Source organism: Pocillopora verrucosa, chromosome 2 (assembly GCF_036669915.1).
Source record: "Pocillopora verrucosa isolate sample1 chromosome 2, ASM3666991v2, whole genome shotgun sequence".
Lineage (NCBI taxonomy): Eukaryota > Metazoa > Cnidaria > Anthozoa > Scleractinia > Pocilloporidae > Pocillopora > Pocillopora verrucosa.
Genome location: NC_089313.1, coordinates 8,402,556 through 8,419,473, shown reverse-complemented (window position 1 = coordinate 8,419,473; position 16,918 = coordinate 8,402,556). Strand labels below are relative to the sequence as shown.

Genomic DNA, 16,918 nt, shown 5'->3' with positions numbered 1-16,918 from the left:
ACACTCGGTCAAGATACGTTGTGCACTGCCATAAAACTTGATCGGTTAGTGTAAAACGCAGACTGCAAACTGCAGACTGCAGACTGGGGATAAAATGCAGACTAAAGACTGCAGACCAGGGGTAAAATGTAGACTCTGGTTCTAAATTAACCCGCTTCCTCGGAAAAACTTCAAGAGTGAGCTGGGGTTGAGGCCGCGTAAGTCGTGAAAGGTTGTCAATAATCGTCATGGCGATTGACGGATTTGGCGTTGACACATTGTGTTAAGGTAAGAACGATAAGAAACGTAAGTGTTTGAATATGCAATTCACAGCCGGTTAAACACATTTCCCTTGTTAAGGAATAAACAGTTCTACTGAGCAACATTAGGTAGCTTTAACATACGTGAAGCTCATCTATACTTTGTTTGGCTTTGAAAGTAGACTTTCGTCACATCGGTATTTTCGATTACTTGGACAATAAAAACCAATTTCTTGTACCTTTGTTTTGCGCTGCGAAGTTAGACGTGCAAATTCTTCAAATTAAATGCAAATTTGTGGGTGCGAAATAAGGGTCTGATTCAAAACCTCCAAACAATATTTTCAGCTCAGGTGTTTGCCTTTCCTATTCCGCTGGGTGTTTCACTTCAATATTAACCCGTGGTAAATCTGCAGCTATCATGGTTAACTTAGCATATGTCGGGCCTCTTGCTGGCCAACAAGGGATGCTAAAGAAATTTAGTTATGTTGTGACGTGTTTATATTCACTGGAAAAATAGCGGAGTCTTCCTTAAATAGGAACAGATTAGAGCAAGTAGAAGTTTCAAGTTCCTTTTAAGTTTAATCATTCAGAGAAACCAGAAATATCCATAAATTTCAACTAAAGAACCGAGTCTGCATTCTACCCCTGGTCTGCAGTCTGCAGTCTACGTTTTACACTGACCGGTTAAATGATACCGTCTTTCGGGCGTAAGCTCATCTATTGAAGTTATGTACTGTAACGTAATGATCGGACAAAAGAACATTTAATCTATGGATCATGCTTATTTATCTTTTTTTTTCTATTCATTTCGTCGTATTGTAGTTTTTTTCATTACGTAGCGTCTTTTGTTTTGCAAGATAATGTGTAGGTTTGTTTTTCGTTTCGTTTGCTGTATAAGTGTACTGCGTTCAGGTTTATTCGAAGTCCTGTTCGAATTTATTCGAGGTCGTTCAGGATTAGTTCGTGCGAAATCGGGCATTTTGTGTTCAATTAAAATTTGTTATTCGCGAATTTAGTTCGAGTTAATAATAAAATGATCAATTAGTATACAAATCTAATTGTTAATTAATCTATCCAGCTTAAATAAAAGGATGAAAAAAAAAAAAAGCTAACAGGAGATGAGCTGCTTAAAAAGTTATGATAATACAAGCTGCGAAATTTGAAAACCATAAACTATAAATTAGTTGCTTTGAGACATGAAGAGATAACGCTACACACCCTTAAGAAGGCTTAAGACGGTCGGTTTTAAAACGTGGCATGTTAAAAGGTCACGCACGTCTTCATAACTAAGCAGTTCGTGCGTCAAAAAAAGAAATTGGTGTCAATTCTGTCGCTGTCTATAAATATGCAGTTATCATTTCCCCATTTTCTCCCTTGTAATTGTGTTATTCAAGCTCACCCATTTCATCTCAATATACCATTTCCCCTTCTATTTACTGCTGAAGCCCGTACATATCGGAGGAATATTCTGCCTTTTTCCGACAGCTATAATCGAAGGTTTGCAACGTTTGACTACAATCTTACCCCACAGTACCATTTTCAATGTTCATTCCTCTTAGAAAGCGACAGATCATCTTGATAAATATTCATAACAAAAAGTCGTCATCCTCTCAGGAATCCTTATCGTATTGGTTTGAAATATTGAATAAAATTGGCAACCAGTAAGGCGGATCTTTCCCCGCTCAAAAAGCACTTGTAACGACGGCAGTTATACAAAGTAAATGTTGATTTCTGCAATAAAACTTTTATTGTGTGAGCGCTAGCCAGTGCTGACTTAGTACTGAAATATTGCAAGATCGGCTTTTGAATTCTCTGTGGTTGGCGGAGATAACCTTGCATCAATATAACTTTTATAAGATCATTCTTTCGCGAATCAAGTTTTGTTTAACATGCTATCACTATTTTAAACCTGCGAAAGCTGAAAGCATACTTTCAAGAGATAATAGCTGAGGGAGACAGATGCAATGGGGTGATAGCAAGATAATAGCTGTTTTCTCTCCACGTAGCTGCACCAGAAACCCACGAACATAACGAAATCACGGTGTCATCGAGAAGTTCCACTGAAGAGCCATGGCGTTTAGCGGTTATTTCGAATTCACTGATGGGAAACCTCCTCACAGAGTCCTCTCTCCACCGACGGAATTACTTGAATCCTGTCAGGAATCACAGTTAAACGAACCGATAGCACCTAGGGGAAAGAACTATAAAACGCTAGAAGATAGAGGCGAGAACAGTAAGTAATTATTTTTTGTTTATCGTGCTTAACCAAGCATGCGATGTAGAGTAGCTCACGGTGATATTGTTTATATTAATATTTTAACCTCGGCAAGGGGTATAAACCACTCTTTGGTTGTTAAAAGCGATGGTCACGAATGGTTATTCATTTTTTGTGTGTGTGCTGTCCAAGAATGCCTTCATTTTGAAAGACTACAAAGTGTTGGTTGTGAAAAAACGCAATAACGCGGACAAAATTAAATTAAGCGGCACAAAGTTGGCCTCGGATAGGGAATATTAAAATGAATTACAAATTTTAAAAAACCTCTAACTGTTCCTTTTCCAGGTAAATGAGCGGCCCAAACGTAAATTAGGCGAATCAACTTTGTCCAAAATTTACGTTTAATTTAAGTCTCTACTTGGATTTAAGTGTTACAGTAGTAGGAAAAGTAATAGCTAGCACTGAAGAGGCTGTTTAAACAGATTTGATACTAAGAACTGAGCATTACCGCTAAATTTGTGAAAGCGAGTCCGGTGCGAGACTGGAGACTGCGGAGCGCGGAAAGCTTACAAATGGCAGGGAAAATGGAGACTACGGACCAGTCATAATTTCTCGCCTGGAAGAGTGAGACGAACCGCGATCTCAGACCCTTACATTGCACTTCGATTTTGAATGAGCTTTACCCCATTCCATCTGTCTCCCTCTAAAATGATCCTTGTAGGGAGGCTATGCATGCTGGGAAACACCCGACTTGCTCAGGGTCTTTTATGTTCTATATTTTTCAGTTTTATCTTTATAAATAAACAAAAAAAAATCTATGTTAGCGCATCAAATGGTATGTTACTCACACCAATCAGATCGCAGTATTATGGGGATTATCTCGCACCAATCAAATTGCCGCATTAGGGGATGAGTCTCGCACCAATCAGATCACGGCATTGGGGTATGCTTATACCAATCAGAGCGTCAGGGTACTGTCCCTTATGTCATGGAATTATGGTGTCGAAAAAGTGTCCCAAGGTTGACCAGGAGCTTATTACTAATGGTCTGCTGCGCACACTGGGAACCACATCAATAAAACAATCAATGAAATATACATCAATGAAATAATTTATTTCTTTAGTGTGGACCTCGTCGCTATGAGCTGTCTGGGTTACAAATGTCGGCAGGGAATTTTTCTACCATTTAAAAGTTAAAAAATGTTTTTTGTATCGCTCCCTCGCGTACAACGCACAAGCCGTCAGCAAAAGGTCTCACACGAAGTTATCATGGGAGCGTTTGTTTTGGATGACCCAGGTAAAAATTGCTCAAAGCATTTTCATAACGTATATTTGATCGATAATCTTGTTTTAGCCTCATGATGTCTCTTTTGGCGAAGGTTGAAAAGATCATTAAGTTATATCTACTTTCTGTATCGACTGCCATGTTAAATTTTCGTGTCTTTGCTTTTAAAAGTTCTCCATAAATTGCATCTTTTTTAACCAGTATTTTCCCGATACATTACGTGTTTAGTTGTATTTATTGACTAAGATTTCTGAGACGAATGTCGTTTTCCTCTAAACAACCAAAATTTTACGACATATTCCTATCCTTCTGAATAAAAGTACAATTGGAAGTAAATGCTACTGTTAGTCAATTTTCTTTCTACTCATCAAATTCGCGTTTAGTTACCTTGGACTTCACCTCATCGAGTGCCAATTCCTTGTAAACAACCTGCATTTTATCACGCATTTTTATTCAACCAAACAGAGGCCCACATAGAAGCCTTTAAGTGTGATACTTTCTCTTCTTTCAATACATTTTCACTTGTTGGAAGAACGGAGACCTCAAAATAGCTTCGGGTAGAGACTATTGAAAATGAAGTAGAATTTCGGTTTGCCTTGCATAGAAAAATTAAATGGAAGAATATTTGTAAGGCAGTGAGTTGCCGGTAATCGACCTTGCATGCGCACAAAGATTTCTGGGATCGCGACGGGGTAAACGTTGCAAGGTTGTTTCGACCGAGAAACGGCTTTAGAGCTAGATCAACTATCATCGCTATTTCGCCACTGTTTTATCAGAAATAGCTCTAGCATAAGTTTATATGAGGGAAGCGTAAGTTTTTGTTCGAATAACTATGAAATATTTGTTAAAACCTACCGATAAACTTTTCTCCTCGCATGTATGTGTAAGGTTTATTGTGAGAGTTAAATCATTTCACGAGTCAAGTTCGAGTCACGATTCAAGTTCGAGTCAACTTAAATTTTTCCCTTCTTTGTAAAATAACATCGTAAGGTAATACACTGTTATTGTAACCGCAAAAGAATTAAAACAAAACACACAAACCTGTTCGTACTTTAGTTGAAACAGCTTATTTCATCTGTTTCGATTTCATCACAGGCAAAAATTCCTCGCATTCTAAATTGTTGCTAGGCGCTCCTAGACCTCTCTCTATCGTACAGAATTGTCGCAAAGTTTACAAAACGTTTTAAAGGCTGTTATTGTCCGTTAGGACATATGTGAACCCTTGTGATAACCACAACTACTGCTCTGATTACTCGTTACAACTTTCCACTTCTTTGTACATGCATACGACTCAGCACATATCATACTTTACGTATTCCACACATAATACAACATGACTCGCTCTGAAAATTTTGAACAAGAGAAACCTGTATATCACGAGAAAAACAAGAAAATTGAACATTATCATTTTGATGAAAAAAACGTTTGAATTGACTCGAACTTGATTCATAATATGGTATAACTTTACACACATAAATAGAACTGGAAAGACTTAATTGAATTATTTCCTGGCGATTTATGGCTAATTTTGGAATACTGCAAGACCATCACGCGATGATGATTTAAAAAAAAAACCTTACGCTTTAAAGCGTTAATCTATTTCCAAAGTTGTTTCTAGATTGGACGTTGAAACAACCTTTCGCCACGCAATTCCTTCTGGCAACTTGTAATGTTTTCCCCGTGGTGATCCCAGAAATCTTTGTACAAACACTAGAATCCGATTACTGGCGACTCATCCATTGGAAGGCTTTTTTTTTTTTTGCTCTCCATTCCCCCCCCCCCCCCCAAAAAAAAAAACTAATAATAACTATGGCACGAGTGTTATCCTTTGCTTCTTTCCTTCCGTGACCTAGCGTTCCCGTTGGATCATGGGTACCGGTATTGTTATCATGGCGGCGAATTTGTTTCGAATATTTTTTTTAACTAAACGAGTCAATTTTACCGTAATGACAGATTTTTGAAACTGTCGTGAACGAAGTTGATGTTCAACGCTAGTGGAGTATAATTAACGAAATCGTTTAGAGAATTAACTCTTCATCAAAACTTCAATCGGACCAAGCCGAGTTCATTTGAGCGATGGATTATGCCGCAAGTAACAGCTCCGAACTCAAGGTTTTTTTCGCGAAGTCTCGATCGCCTACACGTCGCTCAACTGAAGAGGCCGACAGGCTAACAGAGGACATACTTCAGCCTCTAGTCGCTGGAGATGAATTTGAAGAAGAAGAGTTCGAAGGTAACACGGATATTTTTTTTTCGATCGTGAAAGTTATCCACGTCACAGTTTCAGCTTTACGCCTAATGAACTTTACATCTTGTATTTTTTTTATTAGCAAAAGTTTGAGGAAGTAAAGTATTTTCTCGTATATATTCCACAGGAAAGTATTATTTTATGTTACATACGTTCTGAAATCAGTTTACTACAATTAAATACCAAGATACCAATTATGCTAGATTAGTATGGACATTCGGCTTAATACCGTGTTCCACTGACGGATGTGATCAATATCAGGTTTACTTTGTTTATTTTGTTTAAGTTAAGAAAAAAGAGATTCCATGTGTATCAATTCAATCAGAACAGTGAAACTGAGTGCCATTTAGAGTTAATGAATACCTGAATCTCTCTCTTGTTATGAACTACTGAAATTTGGCACTTCAAATTTCAGAAGTAATTTATTTTATTTTTAATCACAACCATCACATAATTCAGACAAACTTCAGTTAATCAGGAGTCCTGGTAAAACCTTTTTCTAAAGTCGCCATTAGCCAACCTAAAATCATAGGATAGTCGCCAAAAGATGTAATGGCGAAAAAGTTTTCCCACTCGCCAATTTGTGACCAAAATGTTCGCAACTTGGAGCACTGTTAATCGTCTTGCGAATCCTAGATTGAAGAGGGGTTGTTAAATGGTAAAATCATCCATGTGCAAGGCCCCAGAATCTGAGAAAACTAGAGACTAAAATATTTTCCCAGACACTGTATATTAATTTAATTCATTAAACCATCGCTTAAATACTCAGATTATTGTTAGGTACCATTAAAAACAGGAAAAGTAGTATAAGAGTTGTCAAACTCTCTTTTCATTTTATTTCTCCCAAATTTAAGTTTCTATCTCACAACATTACCATTAATGAAATTGTTCATACACAGGCTTTTGTCCTCATAAAGTTGACTTTTGGCTTAATCAGCTTCAGACCCTTAGGTCTAATAGCCTGGTTATACTAAAAAACCTTTTTAATGGATACATTTAAGGAAAGGGAAATATTTTTAACTTCATGTGCATGAGAAAAATGAGATGCAAATACAGATTTAGCAGTTTGGAAACAGGAAAATAATTTTGCCCCAGGCTTCCAAAACTTTAAAATTATCTTGCCCAGACTAGCCTGCATGGAAGCAATCTTGACTAGTTTCCATGGCAGAGTGTGTCAGCTGAAGCCAGCAGAAAAATTTTTCATGTATGTCAGGCAAAACTGCCATTTATTTTCTCTGAAATGAAAAAACATTAGAGAACAGACTGAGCTTCTATAAGCTGCCTACATACAATTTATGCCTTCTACTTAAAAACGCATTAATTAACATCTGCATTGCACTATGTTAAAAATATTTCTTAGCAACCATTGGCTAATTTATAACAATGACTGATGATAAAGTTGGAATAGAAGAGCTACAAGTAAATCATAGGAAAAAAAGCAAGAGACTGAAGGAAATTGGAAGGATGAGGAGAAAGAGTTTTTGATCATTTTATATGAGTACATGTACAAAGATGTATTTGAAATGTACTGTGTAATTACATGTATGTAGCTCATGATGACTACATGAATAAGTCCCACTGGTAACCTAGACAGAATTTCTCCACTATCAGTATGATATCAAGCAGACAAGTAATAGGAATAAACTAAAAATATCAATCAGGGGATTATTGGTTAATCCAATGCCAAATTCTCCAAACTAACATCACATAAATTGTATGGCAGACAGTAAGGAGAATTATTTGTGAAATCTTGAGATTTAAAGGATTAAATTGATGAGAAGATGTAGGAATGAAATGGATGGGAGATTTTGAATTGAGGTCACAGTTGAGTGAGACAAAAATATGAAAAAACAATTCCTCAACTTGTTAAAAAGAGGTAATTTTTTTAATAAATGCAACAATGACAAAATTTTTCAAAAGAGTGTTTTCTTGATTAGCTTGATTTTCTTTGAATCCACCCAATTTAACCACCTGGAAAACAACAAGAATCAGTGTTTGTGCAGCTATATTAACAAGTGAATCCAGGCCTTTAGAACTTTAAAAGAAATGAAAAACTTTGAGACTTGTAGGAAATGTATACAATGTTTTGAGACTAAGATGAAAATTTTGGGATATGTGCAATTTTTTGTGTTATTTTTTACCAACATCTTTTATTTTCAGCCAAGAGAAATAGTTTATTTTTTCTGATAAATTGGATTTTGTATATTATAATGTTACTTCAGAGGTGGAAGTTTTCTATTGTGCATATTATTTACTAAATATGCAGATTATTTTTCATATCCTGGTATTTTTATGTTCACTTTTCATATGTTTCCTTACCGCACTGAACCACAGTTAGGGTACATATACGCCATTACTTTTAGCTTGTAAAGAATGTGAAAAATACCCTTTTTCTGCTTGACAAGTTGGGGTGTGTGTTTTTTTGAGATGCATGTTTATTTGAGATTTGATAAATGCACATAATTATCTTAATTACCTTGTAATATCTCACTTGTACTGTAAGTTATAGTCAAGACCCTTGCTTTTTCTGCTCAGATTTATGGTCAGTGGGCTTCCCAGTTGGGCCACAATTTTAGGCAAGGAAATTGAAGTTCCTGTTTGTTTGTAATTTTGTAACTTAAGTATCAGTGGTATAAATTTGACCTATAACCTTGCTTTTTAAACTTTGGAATTCTTCAAACTGAAAATTATGTTTATGGTTTCTAATTTGGAGGTCTGTTCCTGGAAAAGATGTTTACAGGTATACACATATCACAAATTCAGTTGTGAAAAGTATTCAAATTGTTAAGATTTCATGATTTTTTTGTTCTCTCCACAGGTTCAGGGGAAATAACTTATACACTATCTGAAGCAGTGGAGAAGATTGGCTTTGGAAAATTTCAAATTAAAATGTTGTTAATAGTTGGCTTTTTCACAGTGAGTACAGTTCCTTAATAAATTACAACCTATGAAATTATATGATTTATGGTATTATTATATTTGTGGCAAAATTACTGAATGCTGATTGGTGTAGACAGTGACGGCATTTTTTTCTGAATCACAAGGGCTGACAGTTGGTAATCAAGAGGGCATGATTACTTCAGATGCTGATTGAGCCCATCACTAAGTTGTGTGGTCATAATTATTTTAGATTGCTGATGCCTTGGAAATGATGCTACTCTCTATTCTTGGGCCAACAATACGTTGTATATGGCACCTTCCAGCTTGGAAAGAGGCCATGGTTACAACTGTAAGTTTCAGACCTTTACCTTGTATCAAGAAAAATAATGTATTTAATACTTAAACCTGCAAATTCTATTCTTACTTGCTAGCGCACAACATTCTCCTACAGCAATGAATAACTGGCAGACTTCACCTTTTATAAAAACCAGAGAACTTGTTTACAAAGAAACAAAATTGTTTTCATACTCAACATTCATGCATTCTCTTTCATTGGTATGATCATGTGGGAATTATGCCAAACTAAAGGGGGTAGTGATTGATGAGTTCAAATGTGGCAGGCAGTATTGCCAAAGCTATGCTCTGAAGGAGATGGAATGCTGAAGACTCTTTAGCCTACATGTACTGGTAGAGACCAGTTTGATGATATAGTGTACATGTACATGCACTCTTTAGACTGGGATGTTGCAACAAATGAATTTGATGGTGTTTGTAGTTAATTTTATAATCAAGTTATTTTTAGTGTTAACTATAGCATCACCGAAGAAATTACATGTAAGCACTTTAGAGGCACTTAGGGGCACTTAGGTTAGTGGATTTTAAGCTCTGACTGAGATGGCCCAAGTAACTGGTTTGTTCATCAGTATGGTAACTATTGTTATTAACTCTGTTGAATTACAGGTTGTTTTTGTTGGAATGATGTTTGGTTCATCTTTCTGGGGATGGCTGGCAGATAGATATGGACGGAAAACTGTAAGTAATGCAACAATAATGATAATATTAATATCAATTTGATAGTTACTGTAATTATATTACATTATGACTGTTGGTTTAGCACACTAAGTGAGTGGTTACATAGTGGTTCTGGACTACTGCAGTGCATCTCTCCACCCAGGAGAGAGGATGGACTGTCAGAAAAATCTGACATAATACTGGAGGATGTGGTAGGGGATTAGGTTAACCTGAGATGGACTAGAGAGTTCTTACTTGTGTGAAGCAAATGGCACATGTACCAGTCCAAGCTCCCCTGTAATGAGCAGTTATTAGATGAGGTGAATCTGCCTTGATCTCCATGGCAAAACTAAAAATATTTTTCCTTCACTTGACAATATTTTCCTCATGTTGCCTGATAGTTATTCTACTGCTGCTACAATTTGCCTAAAACTTTGCTAAATGGTTATTAACTTTAGGTCTCAATTCAGATTTTCTTTCCTGTATATACAGGTAATTGTTATCTGTGCCACCTGGATATTTTATTTTGGATTTATCAGCTCTTTTTCTCCTCATTACTACTGGATTATTGCTCTACGTTGTTTGGTTGGTTTTGGAATTGGGGGTGCACCATTATCGTAAGTTTGAAAAACTGTTACTAAGGATTATTTTTGTTACAGTTACTGCTAAGTTGAACATGATTATATGTTATACAGTAAATGCTTTGAACCCAAGGTAGTAATACTGTAGTTTGAAGATGACTTCCTTTCAGGTTGTTGAATTATGTTAGTCACCACTACCGACAAGAGTCCTCCTCAGGACTACACTCACCCAGACAATCAAACTACGCTATCACATGATTATATGTTATTGATCAAGTATGAGTTCAAGTTACATTGTTAATTTATGTTATATCAACACCAGGATCCAACTATTCTGACCAAACAAGATGTATATAAGAATAGCCTATGATTTCTCAAATCTTGGTAACAAGGCTGTACCTGGTTTTTTCTGGTACAATTGTCCACCTTTTAAGTAATGTATTTGTGCATAGAAAATGAAAGAAGAAAAATGGACTTTGTTAAAAGCCCTCCATCATCACTGTACTAGTAGCAAGAAGAATTTAAAGTAATTCAATTTACTTTTTTCTTTTTGAAATTTTTGTAGGACAACTCTCCTTGCTGAGTTTCTTCCTTCCAGTGCTCGGTCATACTGCATTTTATCATTATCAGTAAGAATTATATCTTCAACCTCATACTTTCTCTCTTTTATGTTACTATATTTTTTGATACATTTTGCAGCTCTTTTGTCAATGCATGGTAATGATAGTTTGTTTTCAGTGATTTGTCAGCAGCCTATAATGTATTTCTGAAGTGTTGAGCCTCATTTGCATTTAACAATACCTTTTATAATACATGTGCATGAAGTAATTAAACAGACCCTTTCATACTTTGGAAGTCATCCAAATTGGTTGGCAAGTTGATCAAATATTGGTGACAGTTTTTGTATAAAGATGTACTAGTGTTTCAAATCAAAATTAAAGGAGAAACCTTATGCACAATCAAGGCGAACTTCACCTAGCCAAATTATAATGACAGGATAAATTCTAAGGTCTCGCCTACTCTAAAACTTGCATGGTGGAATTTCTTAAGTTTACTTCCTGACAAATTTATGTGATAAATATATTTTTAAAATGTAGTTAAAAGGCTTGTTGTCAATATACTTGAAACTGACTTCCTTTTGAATGTATTCCACAGTTTTTCTGGTCGATAGGATCATGTTTTACAGTTGGAATTGCTATGGCAGTGATGCCAACATTGGGCTGGAGGTGGTTGTTAGGAATTTTGTCTTTACCTCTTCTGTGCTTTATTTTGATGAGTTTCGTAAGTATTTCATGTGTCTGCCCTTTTCCAATTAGATGATTAACTAATTGTTAAAGTTTGAGAAAAATTGCATTCATTTGCTGGTTTTATTTTTAGGAACAAATTTTGAATGCAATCTTATCTCCATCAGTTTCCCTTATACACAGGCTGTATCAAATAGTTGTTGCTCTCATGAAAAGAGAAATGTTTGGTCCTAGGTCTGATGCATGATCATCCAGAAAAGAACCACTCAGATTGTATGAAGACATGGTTATTCATATCCCAGTTGCAACAAATCTGATATTTAGGTTACACAAAAATAAAAAAGGAAATGCTGTTGATACCTCTTCGCAGATGCTGACAGGGAAACTACAGTAAGGTGTCTGCAAAAGGAATGTACATCTCCTACTAATTTTGCAATTTTTATTTTTTAATTTTTTTATCATTTTATCATTCTAGTGGCTTCCAGAGTCTGTTAGATATTTAGTAACTGCTGGTGAAAAAGAGAAGGCATTGATAATGCTCCAGAAGACAGCAAGAACAAACAAGAAAGAATTGCCTTGTGGATATCTCCAAGATGCAGGCGAGGTTAGTGCAATTGCTTTATGCAACAAATTGGCCACAATTTTTCTTGTCCATTTGACAAATAGATTTGATGAGGCATGCTCAACCAATGAGCATGTCAGAATTTTTACAGTTATTGTATAATTCTTTTTAACTGTTTGTAATAATGCTTTGAATTTTGAAAATTGTTCATGCATTTTAAGTTGCTTGCATTTGTGGTTTCAATAAAACTTTGTGCAAATGGGAAGTTTAGAGTAGCAGGCATGAAATGTGAAGAGCTGGAGGCTTTCCTGTTCATTGGGAAGCGGGCTCCAGTAGGAAATTTCAGAGGTCTGGATTTTGAGGTCTTTTCTAATTTACTTTGCGTTGTTGCTCCTATACGTCAACCTAATTGAACAAATTTGACAATAATCTCTTGTATGTTGGGAGTAAAATAAGAGACAGGGAGTTAGCTCATCACTAACAGGTAGATCTTCTTACCCTGCAGCTGCTACTGTAACAGCTATTATTGTTGTTTTTTTTCCTAACAGAATGGAAAACAAGGAAGAATTGCAGACTTGTTTAGCCCAGAATACAGAAAAACAACAATTCTACTATGGTTCATATGGTAAGTATACTTTCTAGGACATGTGTGTACATTAAAATTTTGGTTGTACATAATTATGTGCAATTGGTATAGAGCTTGTTAGCCAGTGCCACTCAACTAAGTAACCACCTGTAATCTAATAACAAGACGTAAAAAGGTTACTCTAATTTGCTTCATTTGATTTCAATGTGGGTTTTAAAATATTAACAAGTGTTTTTATCTGTAGGGTTAATTTGGCCTTCACATATTATGGGATAGTATTAATGACCACGGAAATGTACCAAGGGCTAAATGAATCTGAAGAATCTGGTGGTGGAAGCTGTAACGGTTAGTAGAGAACGTGAAAACCTACATGATTAATATCCATTTACTGGTAATAAACTATCAAAGGCTCACTTTTCAAGAGAACTCAACACATGAATGGATTAGCAAACCTCTCTGTAAAGCAACCATGATGAAATAACGACTCGAGCGTTAGCCCTTCGCCAGAGTGATCCAATCGCTCTGACGAAGGGCTAACGCTCGAAACGTCAGCTTTTAAACTCTTTATGGTGGCCAATTTGCGTTATCAGCTCAGTTGATTATACTACCTACAGTAGGTTTTACTTTCTCACCGACACAGCATCACAACTTCTTCATAAACTTACCCCCTTTATGGTGAAATAACCCCAACTTTCTCAGCTATTACAATATGTACCAACACAGTTATAGAAAGTAGCTGCCTGTTTCAGACCGTCATCATTGATACATGTAGATGCATATATTGGCTCAGTTTTTGCCTCTCTCTTCAGTCCAGTCTTCTCTTTTTGTTTGGAGTAGGACCTCAGGCTTCTCCTTAAGAGCAGCTAATAAACATGCAAGTCTAACATAACACTCGCTCTGACAAAGGGCTAGCGCTTGAGACGTCAGTTTTAGAAACTCTTTTAGTGAACAGTTCATACGATCAATTCAGCTGATCAAACCAAATCATCTTGTAATACACGCCACCGACACGACCGGTTTCTTTTGAGAGTTTCTCCTTTAAGATAAGGTTAGTTGCTTGACTCTGTAAGCCCATCAACATTGTGAAAGAAAAAACCAGTTACATGCAGAAAATTGCTGATTTTGGTTTTCTACCGAAAAAGAACAGTTAATCAAAATAGTATAATTCCACCCCAAAAACTGATTGGTTTAAGTGAAATACAGTGAAAAACCACTTGTACGAACCTAGGTTTTTCAAGTTATATGAATGGTGTTTACTGTGAAATTAGGCTACCTAGGTTCCTAATCACGTTCTTAATTTTTATTTAAAAAAAACAGCTTGCTATATGCCAGCCTCATACTGCCCTGCATTACATGATTAACTAGTACATAGTTGGATATGTTACGCAGCTATGGATGTATTGACAGAACGTTATTGTGGTCTTTTAACACTACCGATGTTTTGGATAGTTTTTGTTACCTTTTTGTATCACATGCATCAAACTCTACATACTAAAAATAAGAATCTCTGTTGAGATTTTAGCCTAGAGTGCTTCTTATAAGATGGGTGCTTAACTGGGAAATTTTAGCCTAACAGGTTTTTATACGCAGGTTTTGTAGTGCAGTAAGGTAAACTTCAACTGTTCTGTACAATCAGCTTTTCAATCATCTACCCAGATACAATACCACTTCTTTGATAGTTTCGCAAACTCTTGTACCATTGCATGAATTTGCTACCCGGAAAATGATTAATTAAGGGTGTGTTTACATTGCAGCCGACAGTAATTCAGTGAAGAATCCTGATTGCGGATGTCAGCTTCTTACTGTAACAGACTACACAGACATGATGTGGACAACACTCGCTGAGTTTCCAGGTACGCTATAGCTATTTCCTGGCAAAACTTGTAGCCACATGTACGGTAGTTGCTTCGCATAACATAAACCATAGGCTCTAGTTGAAATTGGTAATAAGGCTAGTATGATTAACCATTTTTGTGGTTAGTACAATTTAATTACATTAGCCATATTGCCGTCGTTAGTGAGTGGGTGAGTGAATAAGTGTAGGCCCGCAATGCATGCATGAATGGCAAGTTTATAGTTGTTATCACATTCACTGTTTTACGCTGTGCATACTTGACGAAATGGATAAAAATTCTCCTCACGAGCTAAAAGGTCTAGTGTTAGAGCCCTTGCTGCTTACTTTTTCTCTGTAATGTTTACTCAAAAATTTCTCTTTTCTTACCACAAATGTTAACACTAATTTTATTTACAGCTTAGTACATAAACATGTAAACTTCAAACCTAGTCTTGAAATGATGAGTTGCTTTTTTTTGCTACAGGTATCATTGTAACCATGCTTTGTATAGAGAAACTTGGAAGAAAGAAAACAATGGCCGTACAATTCCTTCTTACTGCAATGTGTTACTTTTTACTTTTCATCTGTTCTGGAAGGTAATATTGTAAAAAAACTCTGATCACAAATGATATACAATTCTTGGCCGGAAGTGACTTTGACCAAATTCGCAGAAACAGACCCCTATTCTTTCTCTTTTAGAACTCTGATGACTGTGTTTATATTTGGGGTCAGAGGATTTATATCAGGGGCTTTTCAAGGATTTTATGTCTACACACCAGAGGTAAATTGTATTAACCTATTTATGAGTATTGATGATTCTATTTGTTTTCAAAACGCGAGAACTTGGCTTGTTAAAACCGACACGATGAAAATATCATTCCTCCTTTTTCCTGAAGGGCAAAATCAGTGGAATATTTATTCGTCCTTACGGTTCGTATCAAAAATTAAAGCACAAACAGATCAGTAAATGTTCGGTGATACTAACGCGACTTAACTGGTAATTAGGCAAACTTCTTGAACCCTAGAAAACCTTACAAGAGGATAGAAAGAACGCCTGCTTCATTTACTTGACGAATAATTTGCCCGTACGGGATTTGAACCCATGACCTTTGCGATACCGGTGTAGTGCTCGACTAGCTGAGCTAACAAGACAACTGGGAGCTGGTCATTATGTTGGTTCCAAATAAACCCTTGAAGTGATGAAAAAATGACTGCAGGATAGCGAAATGAATATGAAAGCGATCTTTGGAGAGCACTGCACCGGTATCGCAGAGGTCATGGGTTCAAATCCTGTACAGGCCTGAATTTTTTTCAGGCCTTATTTTCACTACCGCTAGAGTAGTGTTCAGTACTGGAAAGATGGCTTTCATATTCATTTCTCTATCCGCAGATCACATACATCTTTTTCATATATTCACAGTCATTTAAAAGTCTTTCAAACGTATACCGATTGGTTACACAATCAGATTAACAGTAGATGGCGTTTCATATTTTCCTCTTGCCTTTTTTTTTCTCACTGAGGCTTTTTTCTAATTGGAAGATTCACTGCGTGAAACCCTCTTACCTAAAACATCTCAAGAAGTAAAAACGTTTTCTTCGCTTTTGAAATTTTCCTCTTAAAATCTTGTTTTGCCTCAGGATAGCTCAATTGCTGTTACTAATTCTGCTATTCTTATTGTGTGACGCAAATAACTAAAATATGGTGCATTTCGCAAGACCATCATGAAGATTGGAAGAGCCTTCGGCAAGGAAGCGTGCAGTTTGATGGAGAAATTATTCCTTTTTGGCCTTCCATCCCTCCTTATTTTCTTCCCGATTGGGAACGAGTCAAAAGTAGACACACAGGTCATGAATAATGTTTTTACCTTTGATGTTCCTTTGATAACAGGTTTATCCCACTGTAGTTCGTGCCTTGGCCTTGGGATGTTGCAGCGCAATGGCACGTATTGGAGCAATGGTGACGCCTTTTATATCACAGGTATGGCGTTTAAATTCATCGTAAGTAAGATGCTGAGATGCTCCTGCTCTATGACAGTCAGTTTTTCATCAGTGTTTTTCGAAACATTATCGTTATGTCAATACCTCGGCAATCTCAAGGAAAGTGCTACGGTTTCAAGGGCTTGTGAGAATTCAAGGTAAAAACTAAATGCTTTAGAGTTTTATCAATTAAGCTGACGGTGTGAATTGGCCACCGTAAAGCGATTCTGAAGCTATCGTTTCGAGCGTTAGCCCTT

At 36.4% G+C, this 16,918-nt stretch overlaps 1 protein-coding gene across 4 annotated transcripts in view; it reads left to right on the top strand.

Moving 5' to 3' along the window:
• The window catches only part of LOC131771234 (synaptic vesicle 2-related protein), a 28,399-nt gene that overhangs the window by 9,853 nt on the left and 1,628 nt on the right, over positions 1-16,918 (top strand). For 2 of the 4 annotated variants that reach the window (XM_066162590.1, XM_066162591.1), the window contains 14 exons: positions 2,246-2,472; positions 8,805-8,902; positions 9,117-9,215; positions 9,827-9,898; positions 10,370-10,494; positions 11,024-11,087; positions 11,614-11,739; positions 12,178-12,306; positions 12,813-12,889; positions 13,095-13,195; positions 14,605-14,703; positions 15,169-15,280; positions 15,384-15,465; positions 16,573-16,662. In XM_066162590.1, the coding sequence (XP_066018687.1) occupies positions 2,310-2,472; positions 8,805-8,902; positions 9,117-9,215; positions 9,827-9,898; positions 10,370-10,494; positions 11,024-11,087; positions 11,614-11,739; positions 12,178-12,306; positions 12,813-12,889; positions 13,095-13,195; positions 14,605-14,703; positions 15,169-15,280; positions 15,384-15,465; positions 16,573-16,662 (1,437 nt within the window). In that variant the 5' untranslated portion in view covers positions 2,246-2,309. Of the gene's footprint in view, positions 1-2,101; positions 2,473-5,603; positions 5,972-8,804; positions 8,903-9,116; positions 9,216-9,826; positions 9,899-10,369; positions 10,495-11,023; positions 11,088-11,613; positions 11,740-12,177; positions 12,307-12,812; positions 12,890-13,094; positions 13,196-14,604; positions 14,704-15,168; positions 15,281-15,383; positions 15,466-16,572; positions 16,663-16,918 lie in introns of those variants that run through there. The other 2 variants (XM_066162589.1, XM_059087008.2) reach the window with 2 other exon arrangements.